Consider the following 17,481-nt stretch of genomic DNA (forward strand, 5'->3'; position numbering starts at 1 on the left):
CAAAATAATCTGCCAATGGGGTAAGCAAAATAATCTTGTTTGCTGTTTGAATTAAGATTATTTTGTTTACCCCATTGCATAAAAACTATTGCTTGTCTAGTAAATGCTTCTTAATGTAAGATTTTTTAGATATTTGGACTGAAAACAAGACAAAAATACTAAGTAAGAAAAGCATTTTTTGCAGTGTAGTCAAAAGTCCAAGCGGCAACTAGTTAAAAAGTACATATATCATGGGGAAATGGGGTATACTGTGTTAACAGGTTAATAAATAACATAACCCTGACATCTCTACTGTACAGTAGACCTTAATTCGATAGGGGAAAATGTATATTTTATGAATGTCTTGTAAGGGCCAAAATATTGAGAACCCTTCATCCAGTTTGGATGCGTTTCATTCTAAATGGCCAAGGACCCCAATTCATTTTATGACTAGTAGCTTATGATTCCATTATAATGTGGAAATTCAGACAAGTAATGAGTGTACATTTACATTATTATGTTATCACCTACTACAGTCAGCCATTGAATACTATATAGGACTGTTATGTTTTGTTATTTGTTTTTTTATTTGTTTTTTTGTTGTATAGATGTAATTTTATCGTCATTCTATTTATGTATTTTCATTTACCTTTTTGATACACAATTCCCTGTGTATTTGTAAAATTTATTTTTTAGTTTGTTGCGTTTTTATATTCAAAAGATTATAAGATAGATGCTTTCAAATGTTCTTCGACTTTTATACATAACACATTTGTTTATGAAGAAAGATTGATCTGTTGAAAGCAGTTATTTTGAGTTAGATGCCAAATGTTCTCAAATTTGACGTTGAAGGGGTGCATACATCATATTTGCGCACATTCAATTATGATTTTCAAGAAGAAGAAGAAAAAACCTGGGGAAAATAAATGCAGAACATGTTCACATAGGACACTATTAACATGACTATATTGTATGAAACCATTCAGAAAAATTTGGCCACAAATGGGTTAAAAATAACGTTTAATATTTTGCTTAGCTTTTAAAATGTTAACACGTTTTCAAATATTTAAAATAATAATAATAATAGTTTTTTTACATTTGAAATGTAGAAAGCTACAGCTTTTACAACTGTCCAAATAGACTTTAAAGAAGAATGTAAATTCCACATGTCAGTTACATCTGTATTGGATGTGGCTCAATCTTGTCCAGGCCGCAAGTGAAGTGAAAACTTTATGATAACAATGAAACCATGATGATTTGAGGAGTTTGTTAGTGTTAATCATTTGCGGGGCAGGGCGTATTCCAGTTTGATGGCGCGTTAAATCCAACCCACAAACTTCTGCCAGAAAGAAAGGAATCAAAGTCGTCGCATTACCACAATGACCCTGGGATAGGAACGAAAAGTAATTGTTTCTGATCACAGTACGCAGTTATTTAAGTTCTGCCTGCTATGCAATTTCAGCATGCTGACAAATTTGTGTGTATTTGAGCATCTCAAAGAGACGAGGTGACACATGTGAAAATGTGCCATTAAGCTGGCAGGTGGCTCAATTATCCTCTTCCCAGCAATTAGGCAGCACACATCGTCATCTTCAAGGGCATCGGCAAATATGTTTTCTCACTTGTTTTCCAGCAGGATGAGTCAGCCGCAGCCAGCATAATTTTCCCCAAATTGTTTCCAAGCCGGAGGATGACATTTTACAAAACTACTAACTTCCGGCGCTCACCCCTAACAACTTGTGGAGCGTGGACCGGCTTTTTGTTTACACCTTGCCAACAGCAAATATCGGACAAAACTGCCTATTTGCACTTGGCAGAAGGAAAACGTTCACACCATCCCCCGCACACCATGCAGATCTAACAAACAGCATTTTAGGAGAATGCCGCACTAGTAAACTAAACCCATCTGATTTAATGATGTTATTGTGAGACGCGTACGCCGACCCGTGCGTGGAGACGCGGAGGGGAAATCTCCGTTTGGAAATGTGTCTGCGCTCAACGATGATGATCAGTCTCATCAGAACATGGAGAGAAGGTCACGTTCGGTCATCATTGGCGCTCACGAGTAGGGAAATGCGCATCGCTATAACCGTGCTCTCGCTGCGACCACCACCATCTGAGCTCTTTCCACTGCAAACGACAAACGACAGCTGATGGACAGGAAGTCATTCATTTGCTATGGAGAGTCACACAGGGGCTGCGTGGGGTGCCGACCATCTGCGGACGCGGAATTCTCAGATCCAATTTGAGCTTTGGATGTGTTAAAAAATTTCAACTTGAGCAACTACACCGTATGCGGCACGCTGACCGGATGTGATGTATTCCAATCAGATCGGTGTGAGAATTATTAAGACTTTTTGTTTAACTTTATCAGAAACACTTAAAAATGCATGTTTTTGATAAATAAGTAAACAATAATTCATTTAACATTTCTATTTTTTAATGCTGTCTGGCATCGTATTCTCACCCAACTTAATGATGTTTTATTAACAAAGTTCGGGAGGAGCGCGTTCAGATAATTAACACGAGTGGAGAGCACTCAGCCAATCAACGATAAGAGGAGTATATATATATATATATAGATATATATTCAGCAGTTTTATCTCAGTTCGTTGACAGTTTATCAGTTTATATACACTTCTAGTTCTAACCCATAAACCGAAAAAAAATATGGATGACGCGACTTCATTGGCTTCCGCTGAAGTCACTGAAGCCTCCGGGGGTCCGAACATGGCGCTGACATCTTGCGCAGATTTGGGACCGAGTCTGCGCAGTAGAGAGCAGGAAGTAGAGACGCGATATCAAAAGCCCACCCACACTCTCACAGATGCAGAACAATTCATTATGTTGGTGGGAAATAAACAATTATGGAAATGTAGAAATTAAAGCTAAAGCTCCAATCTCCTCCCAAAAATCCAGAAAAAAGTCAGTTAGTGCCTCAGTGACAACTTCACTCAGAGAAGCTGTCAATCTCAGCTGTCAATCATAACGTCACAACCCCCCGTTTTTATAGTATCTAAATTATTTAAAAAACGAACACTTGAAATTAAGTCATCGTGATAAAAACTGCCTACAATGACAAAAAACAAGTTTTGGAAAAAAAATGTTGAAGTGTAATTTGATTGTTATTTTGTCTCGCGTCCATTAGAAAACACGGAGGGGCGGGGCTTATGAGCTATACTGGGACCAACCACCTGGGGGCGATCGAGGGGCGGAGGCTTCAGTTTCGGAGAGGAGTGCTACAGGCTTGTTCTAACCACTTACATACACGGGGGAGTACTCTGGGTTCGGGCCAAATTCCGAGCTCGGAGCCCTCCCCCCGGACCGCACGCCAAATACGCATTAAAACTTTGCTCCCTCTAAATTGTATGTAAGTGTGAACTCGTGAATTGGTGGTTATTTGCTTTGTTTGCATTCATTTATCCGTTCCACCATGGAGAAAGTTCAGAGGATAAAGGCTCTTGCTTTTGCATTCGTTTACTGGAGACGCTAAAAGAAATATTGCAAGCCAGTGTGGGCAAAACACTACCTAGCTTGAGTATTACCATTTAGTGCAAGAGATGCACCTTAACAGGGAAGATTTCCGACATAGCAACAGTTTACTCATCTCAAGATCATAATGAAAGTTCATTACAACTGCCAGTGGGGGCGACTTCTGACAGTCGTGTCCAAATGTCGTGTGCAGTGGAAAGGCGGCTTTGAGCTAGCTCACACTGCACCGACAGACACCTAATTCGCCGTTGTTTCCTCCAAGATTTTCCTTTGGGGTTTATAAGGAGGTTTTTCAATTTAAATCTAAATGGGAAACATACAGTAAGTGGTCATGATGGCTCTGGCGTGGTGGCCATGGCGGCCGAAGACTCTGGCATTGTGGCCATTATGGACAGGGACTCAGGCGTGGCGGCCATGATGGCTGAAGACACTGGCGTGACAGCCATGGCAGCTGGAGACTCTGGCGTGGCGGCCATGACGGCTGGAGACTCTGGCGTGGCGGCCATGACGGCTGGAGACTCTGGTGTGGCGGCCATGACGGCTGGAGACTCTGGTGTGGTGCGGCCATGACGTGAACAAGCTCTGGCTTGGCAGGTACTGTGGAATTGTAGGGGTCCTCATTAGGTAACCGTTCGGCCCGACAGTGGAAAAGCGGCTAAGGACTGTGACAAGTATACGACCGCACAGGGCCTTGTGCCTCCCCAGTGCCTCACGCCAAAGTAAAGTGACAGCTGACTTGATGATGTAAAGCCAATAGTTTTTGTCCTACAAAAGACTAATAGTTAAAAGACTTTAGCTAAAAGTGAGACTATGTGTATCGTGATGCTGAAAAATTGAAAATGTATTATGCAGTAACTTACAATATTGTTCTGAGTGTGTGCGTGCAACTGATTCACGCGCATACATGTCAGTTAGCGTGGCATCGCACATCCAGTTTGTAGAGAGCTTTATTCAGTCCATTTGAAATGGGCCAAACCATATATATTACCTAAGAAGTTCAAGTAATACCCTAGAAATCCGCACTCATTCAAGGATGTGCACTTATTGCATGGATGGAGAAAGCACGGACACCTGCAGGATTTCATCTGACGGTACGCACAAAAGGTTTGTTATTTAACACTATAAAGTTAAATAAGCATATATATAGCCTAACTATTATGCACCTTTCGGACCAACAGTGAGAGCAACGGTGCTGTAGAACACGTGTAGCCTATACTCTATCTTTAGACATTTTTAAATCTGAAAACTCCAAAAAGCAACAAAATTGTCCGACATCCATTCAGCGCATGTTCACAGAGGAAAACAAATGAAAAACAGGGCAGGTTGTTCTCTCAATACTATTTGTTTTACTGACTGAGAAATCGCTTCAGATGACCCAGTGAGAGAGCATCCAAACGAATGCGAGTGGATTTAGAACATAATTTAATAGTCAAAAATATATTTGCACAGTTCAGTTCAACAGTTTACCTTCTTTAACTTAATGCTGTTAAACTGAATATGAAGCAAAGCAAACAGCAGTAGCCCCCCCAATATATAGCTACACAAAGGCTAAATCCAAAATCGCCCCCTAAACCCTCAATCACTATTCCCTACGTTAGTCCACTAATACAGTTCACTTGAAGAAGTGAATGAAAACGAGTGAGCGAATTCGGACAGCCGTTGAACGTACATCGGCTGTAAACTCGTTATTGCGTTGTTATGTGGGATTGAATGAGTGCACTCGATAACGTCCACTATGGTTTCAGACACCACTACAAATGGCTGTCCCAAAATAATGCCCTATTTGAGGGTATAGGGGGCGATTTCGGATTCAGCCAAAAACTAAAGAGCAATAAGGAACACCTGTGAATAATCAATCAATGAACCAACGACAAACAGAGCAGAGCATCACGACAAGACAAACCAATGAGAACATAACACAACACATGAACCAAGGGAAGCACATGAACCAAACCACAAAAGAAAAGACATGAAACATGAAACAAAACAAAACCAACCGTGACGTTTATTTCGCAGCACATATTAACATATTCATCTAAACGCCATTCCCAGCAGGGTGGGTGGTGTTGGGATGTTCACCAGGTATTTCAAACTTCTTTTTACCCCAAAATGAAGAACATAAAACAACTTTTCTATCAGTATATCTGGGCTTAAGCGTTTTCGTCAAAACTGAAGTATATTTTGGGCTTTAGTCACCGTCTGTCGGTGCAGTGTGAATTAGCCTTTAGGCACAGCAAGCTGCTGTCGCAGCACATTTGGACCCTTGCAGAAATAAACTAAAAGCTCTCTCTTACGCATAGAGAAATAGTGGCACTAAAATGAGGCATAAAAAAGTCAATCGAGTAGAAGCCCCTAAGAGCATGCCAGAGGTAAAATGATCACAGTCCCAGTTGCCCTGTAATTGACTTTTTTAACCTGGGCTTCTTCGGCAGCTCATCCTGGCTTTGACCTCCACCGTAACGGCAATAATCACCCAGCAGACATGATGTGTAGAGAGCCACATGCATCAGATGTGACCATCTGCACTGTCCAGCAGAGCATCCAGATCCTCATCAGTGTTAGAAGTAGGACACTCCTCTAAATGGCCCGATCTTTGAGAACAGCACAGTTGGACAGATGGAGAGAAAATAGCGATTGTTTCAGGTATATTATCGTATGAGAACGTACGCACCACCACAGTCTGTTTACCATCTGATGCTTGTTACACACGAAACTGGCAAACACTATCTGAACACCGGCAGTTTACAGTCATGGTGCATCAGAAATTTTGTTTTTACAAAGCACCGGCTGATAGAGAGTGCTTTTGAGGTTGGTGGCATCGAATCTTAAATACTCATGGTTCTGTTTTTAAAATAATAATATATTTTTTTTTAATTATAATAATAACATAAATCTGATTTAAGAGACACCATAATGCATGGCCTACCAACTGCTTATTTTACAAATTTCATCACCATTTTAAAAAATATATTTTTTAAATGTTTTTTAAACAAAAGTCTCATATGCCCATTATTTATTTTGTATTATTATTACAATTTAAAATAACCCTTTTTATTTATTTTTTAAATAATACAATTGTCATTTAATTTAAATGTAGTCACATGATCCTTCAGAAATCATTTTAATATGCTGATTTGATGCTCAAGAAACATTTCTTATTATTATCAATGTTCAAAAACTTTAACCCCATTACTAAAAAACTAGTTTAATTGGATTTTAAACCACCTTTGGATGTGGTTCGTAAACATCAGTTTTTAAAATAGAATTTTAGCTGCCTGTGTTTTTTCATGTTATGTGTGACATAATCTATTCTTTTGCACAGAAATAAATTCTGATCACAAAATCAACGTACATTTCTACTAATTTCTTTGATGTTTCTGACCATGAACTGCCACTTGTATGCATTTGTTTTAAACTTCTTCTTTTTTTCACACCTAAACTATCATTTTATGAACTTTTTTTCTGATAAACTCGCCCCTAAAAATGGCACGAAAAACAAAATGAACTGATTGGTCATTGTACATATATAAATGGGAGAGATGAGAGTGTCATATTAAAGCTCTGTGATGGGACTAGTTTAATTTACATACAGGTGACAGAAGAAGAACAAATTCTGCTAAATGACAAGTAAAGAGGACAGACTCTTCAGTCAAACACATTACAGTGTTTCAGCAAGTCATGTCAGATTCGCAATAAACTTGTATAATGAAAACCTAACAAGCTGTTTTCAATCGAAATTTCACCAGCCAGTGACAGAGGTTCTCTACTGATTTAAGCCCTGTCAGGTCATTTGTCCTCAAGTCTACCTTCCAGGAAGAGGGAGAGATTTAAGGATTTAATTGAATTCCCTGCACACAGACATAGGTGTGCCACCGGAGCCCAAAGGGGACGATTGCTCGGGGCCCATCTGGAGCTCACCACTGCATGGCTTGTCAGGACTCTGTGATTTCCACACACGTCACTGCATTTGAGAACGTTAGCAGTGAATCACAAGAGCAGAGACATGGAGAGAGGAGGACGGGCAGACAGCAGCACAAGAATCAGATAACCTGCCAAATGTAGGCCTACCTTTAGGATTTTACACATTTATCTGGCTCAAACTGGCGGTCACCGGACTTGTATATGGTTTCACATGTTTAAAGGCTTAGCAGGAATTTTATTTCACTTGAACTTCAGTCTGTCTGTCACTGACGAAGCCCTGAGACAAATCACTCTCGAGATCGGCGCGCGCTCAACAGCACAACAGCACCCTCTGCTGTTCAGTCGCGCCTCACACAAGCTCACACCACTTTGACAATTTTCCACCTGTTTCACCGAGTTCAATTCAAAAGCAAACTGTCTAGAGCAAAAACACAAAACAACACAACATGTTAGGAAATAATGATTTCTCTCGATACATTCAACATTTAAATATTTACCCAAATAAAACAAATCTCTTAACCTAGCCCAGACTAATTACAATTGCACAGACACCAGCTATCCCTCAAATTACCCTGCGTTTAGCCTCCCTGTGTGTTCGCCCCACATCCGAGATTCTCATTTCTGTCTTGCTTTTTTTTTTTTTTTACTTAATTAACAGCAGGTTTATCTCTCACCTAAAAAACATCCTCAGTACTCCAGTTTAATTAAAAGGAGGGCTTGCATTCACGCGCCACATTATTCAGGAGTGTGTCTCTGCATGCAAACAAGCCAGTGCATCTCAGCCATTATGATAATTGGGAATATATAATGGAGAATCCACAACTAATGCCAGGTAAAGACAGATGTGCACCTCTGCAACCAGACGGGATCAGAGCATTAACATGAGTCCAACATGATTATCCACAAGAGAATTGTATAAAGCCTCGTCCATTTATTTGTCTTTTTATAATGTGTACTATACAGCTTACGGGTCATTTCTGTTTCAACTACTTGAAAAAAGTATTTCTATAGACAAAAATATGCGCTGGCTAAACTAGGCACTTAAAACGTAATCATGTACTGCAAGAAAAATAACAGAATAAAACCTAACATGATGAAAATAAAGAGCTAATTAGTTATAGCTCATTGCTAGCTTTGAGACGTTGATTTTGATGTTTAAACTTCTTGAAATTTTGCTAATACCACATCACTTTCTGACTGTTAATGTACTAAACAGGGTGTAATACTTGTGGAAGTAAGAAAAACAGTAGATAGGCTTTCACAAAACATCACAAAATGAATTGTCAATACTCACTCATGTTTGTGCTCTGTTGTTTTCCTTCACATCGAGATTGATGTCACTTCCTAGACTAGAGGATGACATCATTAAAGACCAGAATTTTGTTAAAGTTCTAGTGCAAAAGACTAGCAGGATGGAAAGTGAAATTGATGGAAAAATTAAAGAAAACAATGAAGAAACGCCTGGCAGTTTTTCATTTGAAAAGTTTCACAGCACCTGAGGACATTGCACGTAAACACACACATAAAAAAACAGGGTGTCTAAATTGTACCTTTAGGTGTACAATCACTGGGGCAGTACCCTTAAAAGGACATATTTGTACACTGTAAAAAAAAGTTATGTGATATTTACTTATTTTTAAATTATGGTAACAATATTACACATAACAGTTTTGACTTGGTTTCTTTAATGGAATGTACCTGAATAAATCATGTAAAATCTCCTAAATTATTTAGTCTATGAAACAATTAATTTAATATTTTTTGTGAAATGTGCTTATTTATTTTAAGTTTACTTTAAAATAGGGGTATAAATTAGAGTGAGTGGAAATGATCTGTTTATAATTTACGTTATACAATTAATAGACTGTGTGCTGCCAGCACAGCACAAGCAGAAACAAACGTGTTACTGCACTGGCATTAGCAAACTCACTGCTCATTGAACAAAGCAACATGCTTTATAATATTAGTATACATGCAGTTATCCACAACCTAACCATAAACTCTACTCTTCTGCACAATGGTAACGGTCAAAACTTCAACATATAGAAACTCTTTCAAATGTGAAGTGAAGTGAAGTGACATGTGGCCAAGTATGTGACCCATACTTGGAATTTGTGCTCTGCATTTAACCCATCCAAGTGCACACACACAGTAGTGAACACACACACACACACACACACACAAAGGGTCTCACCTCAGTCGTGGTATTGAGGGTGGAGGAGAGCACTCCACCAACAATTCCTGCCGGACCTGAGACTCTCTAACCATTGGGTCACGACTGCCCCCGTCGTGGTGTCAAACAAAAAAATGTCAAACATAACTGATCATTAAACATTAACAGATGTTTCCCTTCACTCAAAAACACATACAAAAACACTTAATTTCAATATTAACTCTCCCTTTCAGCAATATGCAAAGCATGCTGGGAACTAACAATGGTGTCTCTAAATAAATCTGCACAATTGAGCTAATTCTCTTAAAATGAATAGGTAGCCGCTTAATCGGTTCCTCAATTCAAGCCTCAAAATTGTTTAAATTTCCTTTTTTTTTAAATTAGGAAAATGTACAGGGCTCGACATTCAGCATGTTCACTTTTTGTGTGTGTGTGTGTGTGTGTGTGTGTGTGTGTAAATAACATTTTTTTCTGAAGCAATATTCTCACCAGTGTTCAATCAACTTTGACATATGCATATTTGTGATATGTTTACCTTTTATAAAGGGCATTTTCCCCCTAATCTTATTAAATATAGGCTATGATTCAGATTTCCTTTTATATTCTTAAATTGGATCAATAAATTAAATTAGAAGACGACACTGGCGGTTACCAGTCAAATTAAATAATTTACACTGAAAAATTACAACTGCATTAAATAATGTCATGAGATTGTTTTAAATATTTTTTGAATGGCCTATACAAATAAGAAATGTTGGAAAGATGAAACTAAACCACCAGTAGGTGGCAGCAGGTGACCGTCTGAATGAGTGAGTCATTGAGTCGATTCGTTCAAATGCTGATTCATTCAAGAATGAGGCAGTCGTTTACGAATAGTTCATTGAATCTTTGATTCTATCGATTCATTCAAAACGCTGAATCATTCACTAACACGCTGTTGCTGTGACACGCGTTCTGCTGTGATCTTTTGGAACTATTTTCGCTGCTGAAATAGAACAAAAACACTCAATATTGCATCTAAAATGTAAGTGACTTAATGTTAATAATTGTTTATGGAACTGTCATATGAAATCAGTGTCCTTTTCAGTCATGATGTTATTCAGGAAAATAGCACTCTTGGTAATGTGACGTTGCAACTGTATCATATATTATAAATATAAATAAACTCCACATTTCTACATTTTTATAGCAGTGTGTTAACTGAGTTTCTCTGTGTGAGCGGTGCACATTTGTCTCGATTTCTCCTCGAGAGGCTGCGCGAGCGTCAACAGTGCAACGTTACCGTCAGTTATACATTATTATCATTCACTGTTAATCGCCACTTACAGTAATGAATGCAGAATCATTCTTGCACTTTGGTGATTCCATAGTTATTTTTGTTAATGACGTTTTATCAGGCTACTTGTCCGTCGGGCAAGTAAAATTCTCTTTCACTTGCCCCTTCAAAAATCCACTTGTCCCGGACAAGCGTGTCGAGCCCTGATGTATCTCTTGGTTTTATGGGTGAAATGTTCTAAATATTTTCTATACAACACTGAACCATAATTTTATTAAGAAAATATACACAGATTATTTTGTGAAAATTACAAGACGCATGATTCATTTTTTACAGTGTACCTTTTGTTTGTTTTTTTACCAAAAAAAGGTTCATAGTAGTACTTTAAGGTACGTATTTGTACTCTAAGATACACCTTTTAAGAATAAAAAAAGTACAAAGATGTCCTCTTAAGGGTACTTCCCAAGTGACAAGCTGTTGTACACCTAAAGGTACAATTTTGACACCCTGTTTCTCTGTGTGCAGGTAAATAAATCAATGAAATGTGTTCCAATTAGTAGTAACCCCCCCACACCCACACACACACACACACATATTATTATAATGATATTATATATGTTATTCCATTCCTTTACAAAAAGTAATATTTTATCCAATATATTAAAGCATGCAGTATAATTAGGAATTACCTTTATCTTTATTATTAAAGGGATAGTTCACCCAAAAATGCTAATCATTTACTCACCCTCAAGAATGTCAGTAACCAGACAGTTGACTTCCATGTAGTATTTTTTTCCCAACTATGCAAGTCAGTGAATGCCATCAACTGTTTTATTAGCAACATTATTTAAAATATCTTCTTTTGTGTTCAACAGGTTTGGAAAAACTTGAGCGTGAGCAGCCTAAGTGATGACAAAATTAGCATTTTTGGGCGAACTATCCTTTTAAGTTTCTTTCGACTGAGGCTAATCGTAAGGATTGGGTGACACCAGATCTGGCTGTCGAGGGCCTTCTTGCGCCAGAGCTCATACTGCAACGACCTGGATAGAGTTGGACACGGTGGGCCGCGGCGGTTCGTAGCAGTCGTGCTTCTGCATTGATTCAGACAATCTTCAGCAGTCGCATAGAATTCCAGATCGCCCCTTTTAGCGGGATCAGGAAAAGCAAGGGAAAAAAGTCATAGATGTAGCATTCATTTGCCCAACTGAAATGTCATTTGGCCAATACATTTTAAGTTCAACCTAACCTTTGTACGTTTTAATGGGCCGTAATTAAAATGTTCAACAGGTAGACGGCGCACAGGGTCGCCGAGCGTGGCCTCGTGGCCTAGTAAAGGTAGGAAAGTGTGCATCCCCTCTGGATCAAAGCCCTGTTTTATACAAGTAAATGCCACTGAGAGGATGACATTTAACAAGCAGTGTTGTTTCGTAAGAACATGTCAGGGAAAAGGTCAGGCAAGGTGAATTTATAGTTCAGAGTGGATCATTGTAAAGGGCGAGGAGGTGATTTTCATTAAGCCTTGTTAATTATGTTTAAAAAAAGAAATTTCATGTCAATTGCTCCTGGACCCTCCTAGGCAGCAGCTGTCTGCGCAAAGTGTATAAGATAAACAGAAGATGACAGCCAGCTATACAACGTGTGTATGTGGGAGTACGAAACACAGAGCTAAAAACAGAATTGCTTCATACCTATTTCCTAATTAAAGTTGATGTTCAAAAACAAACCGATCTCTTATAAAATAGAGTGCTTATTAACCTGTACAAAAAATATCCACAGTTAAAAGTTGAGTCTTAATTTGTTTGAAGTACAAAAGCTGTTTTTAAGGTCAGCGAGTGTGCCAAATTCAATTTACACGTTTAATTTAAAGAGCGTCTTCACACCAACTGCTCAACAAAGATTTACTTTGTTTTAATTGTATTAAAGAAACACACTGAGTTCTATTCTTAACATTAAGAGGACAACTTTGTACTTGGTGTTTGTTCTTGTAGTGTGTGGCAGATAAAATCATTGATTTTTCCTTAAATAAACTGAAGCAGTAACTACGGCTTGTTTTTGCCCCCTAGAGCTTTAACTGTGTCATTGCGATGGGTACACGTGGACCTGCTACCACTCCTACTTTGGGGTCCAAAATTATTATAGATTTAAAAATAATATAATATGAATCATTATGACTAATAAATTAGAATTGTTTAAGCTTTGTATGTCGCTAATCAAATAAGTACATTTGCGACGCTGATCATGTGACCCGCCTTTGTACAGATGGTAAGTTGTTCTTCCATTAAAGCTCTTTGTGTCATCATACTGGAGAACATGATCATCAGGTTTGACAGTAGACTTCTGCCCAGCGCTTCGAGTCGGACACACAAACTTCTAAAACTCATGCCGCTCGAGTGCTGCTGTTGCTAAATTCATGCACATTTCTCAAATAAAAAGGTTTTACAAGATTCAACAAATTTTTTTTTTAAACCCTTTGACGTATAGAGGTCACTACAGTGGACAGCTATAGAGTGGTGCAGCCATGACACCACTTTGTAGGCCAACCAACAGTTAGCGTCACACTGGTTCCCTCGAGAAAATCCCAATAGGATTCTTCCATAGGATTTTAGATCATTGCTAAAAAAATTAGCTCTGTGATCAACAAAAGTTTTAGTCTGGGCAAACCCAGCCTGATCTGCCAGCGATTTGATTTCACCCTGCAGCTCAGGCTGGAAACCTGTACATTTATTTATCCTGCTTCTGTTACACATTTGCGGGAACCAATCACAGACTGGCTTATCCACCTGCCGCGCTACTGGTGGGTTTAACACAATGATGGATAGAGAAGCGATGGATCGATGCCCGTTGATCACGCGTACAGAGTCATTTGAATTATGCTCGTTGATCCCGCCTCTTGTGCAGTAAAAAATACATAGCAGACTCCCCAGACCAATGTTCAATCTTAAAAGATTGAGCTTGTTTTGTCCAAAAAGATAATTATCATAGACAAACATAACTTTTATGAATTTTGAAGCCTAAAATCAGCTGACAGAAGTAAAACTCTAAAGGTAGGCTATAAACGGACTACACCACTGTCGCTCGACTTCAACGTCACCATCACTACGCTAAGCTTCCGGCAACTCTTTCAATTTTATCTAAAAACATTTTCCCAGACCGTTTGAGTTAGACTAGTTCATAAGAGAACACTTATAAGCATAATGAGCTGTAAAAACGGACTGAGCTTACCTTTTTTGGCGTGATGACGTTTAATCTCCTCGACTGCCTCTGTAGTCCCATTTTTCACACCTTTTTCAAGACACGTAACAGCTTAAATAAAATCACGAATGGGGTGATACTGATGTATTTTATGTCGTAGAATAAAACGTGAAAGTGTCTTGAGCTTGTGTTCACCACAGATCTTATTTCAGCCATTTAACCATGACCCCGTTCAAAAAATCCATTGACTTCGGGGCGATGCAACCGGAAGTGCTAAAATGCTAACTCGCTTCCACGTTTTGGCCTACAAAGTGATGTCATACCTGCACCACTCTATTAAAAATCTATTTTTCTTATACACTGCATCATCTTATACACTGCCACCAAGTGGCAAGCCTTTTTTTTCTTCAAACCAAGATGGCCAACGCCCATTCACAAATGCCAAATTGCTCACACCAGAATATCCATCCATTCCTACTATCCAAGGAGACTCTTGCTGGTTAAAATTAATCATCTGTCCATTAAATTGGACATCATGCATCACTAGCTATATTTCAGCTACAATTCTATTATTGTGACTGTTGTATTGTGACTAAATCTGCAGTAACTTTTTTGGCTGTATTAAAGAAATGTATTTATGTTATTAGATTGTAATTTGCAGTTACGTCAAGAAAAAGTAATGATTACATAATGAATGTTACTTGAAATGCGTTACCACCCAACACTGCTCATTTCAGATGAGATTTGACACCTGATCGCTATTTTTTCCAGTCTGAAAACCTCAATAGATCAATGTAGATTTCAGTCTGTTTTTTTTTTTTTTTTAGAGAGAGGAGAGCTAAATTTGTCCATTTTGAACATGATCGCATTATCAGCTAATGAGGGTAAATTGACATACTCTGGTAGAATGGAGGAGGCATGGGTCTAGTCTGAGTTGGCTTTCCACAGAGTTGTACTTCCACCAGATCATTGATGAAATCACATCCTTATGTTTGCGAAGTTCAACTTGTATGAAGTTCTTATCCGTCTACTGGTTGAATGTAAACAAACTCAATTGTGTTTGCAATAAATGAAGCTGCATTATATTTTATAGTTTTCACATGATTTTATATAATTTTATTCATTGGTTTGTTACACACAGCATAGTAGTGTCTCTTTCAGTTACAATTTCATGAAAACATTTTCACCAGTTCAACTCCATAAGGAGAAATGTCCTGTATTTTAGACCTGGGACTGACATCCAGTTATAAATAGTTTAACTGGGAATATTATAAAACAGCATATTTTGCATCATAAAGCTCTTAGAAAATAGAAAAAGAGTTGTTGAGGGTGGCTCCACCCAGTGGAGAGAGTGTGTGTTACACAGCAGCTGTCCTGTCAGATGAGTGAGGGCACAAACTGGTCATAAAGCTCAGTTAGTCCAACAAGATCAAACTCCCTTTTGAGGTCATCAAGTGATAAAATGTCTTTCACTTCAAATGAAGACATCCTAAAAAAATGAAAAAGCCAGCTGTGAAATTTGAAATAAGGGCAGTGTAGTTAACAATATATCACACAAAAGTGTATGCATTGTATATGCTTACATTCTCTTCTCTGGTTGTGGAATCTCACAAAGGACACTCATCATCTTTTCCTTACAGCGTTTTCCTGAAGAATCGACATCAACTTTTACAGTCTTCTGAAGGTGGATGTATTCCTATAGAGAGTCAGTTTAGAATGTATAATCTTGCGTCACAAGAATGCATAAATGACAACCAAATCCAATAAAAACTCTACAGTTAGCCAGGAACCACATGAGAAATCGTATCATAATAAAAAAAACTGCCTAGAAAGTATGTGCTATAATAAGTGATGGCTGTAGTATTAATGCGTATAATAAGTGATTGAATCAAATGACACTAAATGTTTATACTATATGATTTTGTAGACATACTTTAACATTTTCCTTCGCTCCTTGCAGCAGAATCAATATCGGTTTGCCGGTAAAGAGTCTCCCAGTGAGACACAGTTCTGAAGCCCATTTTTCAATCAGTTTTATGTATTTTGCTTTGGATCTCATGTGATCTAAATGTAGTAAAGCGGTCCGGGTTTCTTCTGTAGTTCCTGCTCTGACCTCTGCTGAATGGCAGCTTGATGTTTTGATCAAGTCCGAGAAGTTTTCCTGAAGCCAAAGCATTAAGCCATGGATCATGGGCTCTGGTGGAAGTGATCGTGCTGTGTCCAGTAATTGCTGTCTCAGGTCATGACACTGTTTCCTCGATAAGTGGCTGGAAGTGATGCTGATATCTGGAGGAGTGTGGGGGTAGTCGGGAGAGATGTGGAAAACAAGGCCTAGCGGGGTCTTCTCGATCTTCCTCTCTATCAGTGTATGTATGCGGCACACGATTCCCCTCTCAGCTGCATTTAAACATAACATGTCATTTCAACAGGAATACAATTATGGAGTTAAGAGTTGTATTCATAGAATTTGTGTGTTCAGATAGAACATACGATAAGTGATCCACAAATAAATAGAACGAGATCCACACATGAATGTTAGGACTTTAAAAAGAAATGAATTAATGTGATTAATAAATAAAACATATTTACAATTTGTGGATTGTGCAATGATTGGTCTGCAAAATGTAGCCCTAATTGGCTTGATTGGATGGGCGGAGTCCACCTAATTTAGTTATTTATTTTTTTATTTAATCTCATTTTATTTTTATTCTTTGTGAATTTAATTCATTTTTGTGAAATTCCAAACATATTTTTGTGGATATCATTGTTATTGGTGAATTTGTTTAATTTCTGTTAATGTCTTTATTATCTAGAAATACGAAACTGTTTTAACCCCATATACAACTGATTCAAAATATATGGTATTATTTTCCATCAAAAGACCATAGTTAAGAATACGAGTAAGATACTTTATTGTCATTGTACCAATACAAGTACAACGAAATTTAGAATGGCAGCTCTCATAAGAGAAAACTGTATATCCATTTTAATAATGAATGTGAATCTCCTTCAAACTGGAGGCTTTCTGAATCTTTCAGTATTTTTAATAACTGTTAAATATAATATCAAGTTGCCACAGCTTTACTGGGAAATATATATATATATAAAACACCCATTAACTGGACTAACTATGGTTTGGGGCGGAAACAGTGGTTACCTTATATTCAATAAAGAAAAGAAAAAATTTACTAACGTTACTGTACTGTAAGAATAATAAAAATGTATCCAGCAGAACTCACGTGACTCTTCTAACAGCTCGAATTCGCCCTGCTCGCAGTATATGGCGGACAAAACTGACATTTCATCAAACGCTTCATTTGACATGTTTGCAGTCCATGTACTAAATGTGAAATTATGAATGAACGTGTAGATTGCTAACGTTTATATAACCGGTTTGTTGTTGTACTTCATGGTCATATTCCGTGTAGAAACACTAGAACACAACACC

At 38.1% G+C, this 17,481-nt stretch overlaps 1 protein-coding gene across 2 annotated transcripts; it reads right to left on the minus strand.

The window, feature by feature from the left end:
- Window positions 1-15,095: 15,095 nt before the first annotated feature.
- rwdd3 (RWD domain containing 3) lies at window positions 15,096-17,465 on the minus strand. 2 transcript variants are annotated; one of them, XM_079819022.1, is made up of 4 exons: window positions 17,273-17,455; window positions 15,967-16,430; window positions 15,617-15,729; window positions 15,096-15,522 (listed from the first exon to the last, which is right to left on the minus strand). In XM_079819022.1, the coding sequence occupies exons 1-4, from the start codon at window positions 17,355-17,357 to the stop codon at window positions 15,411-15,413; spliced, it is 774 nt and encodes a 257-aa protein (XP_079675148.1). In that variant the 5' UTR covers window positions 17,358-17,455; the 3' UTR covers window positions 15,096-15,410. The 2 variants fall into 2 exon arrangements, with proteins under 2 accessions (XP_079675148.1, XP_079675147.1); XM_079819021.1 differs by having other exon boundaries at window positions 15,123-15,543; window positions 17,273-17,465.
- Between the last annotated feature and the right edge of the window lie 16 nt (window positions 17,466-17,481).

Source organism: Gobio gobio (assembly GCF_949357685.1).
Source record: "Gobio gobio genome assembly, chromosome: 6".
Taxonomy (NCBI): domain Eukaryota; kingdom Metazoa; phylum Chordata; class Actinopteri; order Cypriniformes; family Gobionidae; genus Gobio; species Gobio gobio.

What these genes read in the sequence shown, in the direction of transcription:
- rwdd3 (XM_079819021.1), bottom strand. Translation starts at nt 17,357, where the DNA reads ATGTCAAATGAAGCGTTTGATGAAATGTCAGTTTTGTCCGCCATATAC. An exon ending in CGAGCTGTTAGAAGAGTCAC is followed by an intron (nt 16,431 to 17,272) that starts GTGAGTTCTGCT and finishes GTTTAAATGCAG; the next exon opens with CTGAGAGGGGAATCGTGTGC. An exon ending in GAGCGAAGGAAAATGTTAAA is followed by an intron (nt 15,730 to 15,966) that starts GTATGTCTACAA and finishes GACTCTCTATAG; the next exon opens with GAATACATCCACCTTCAGAA.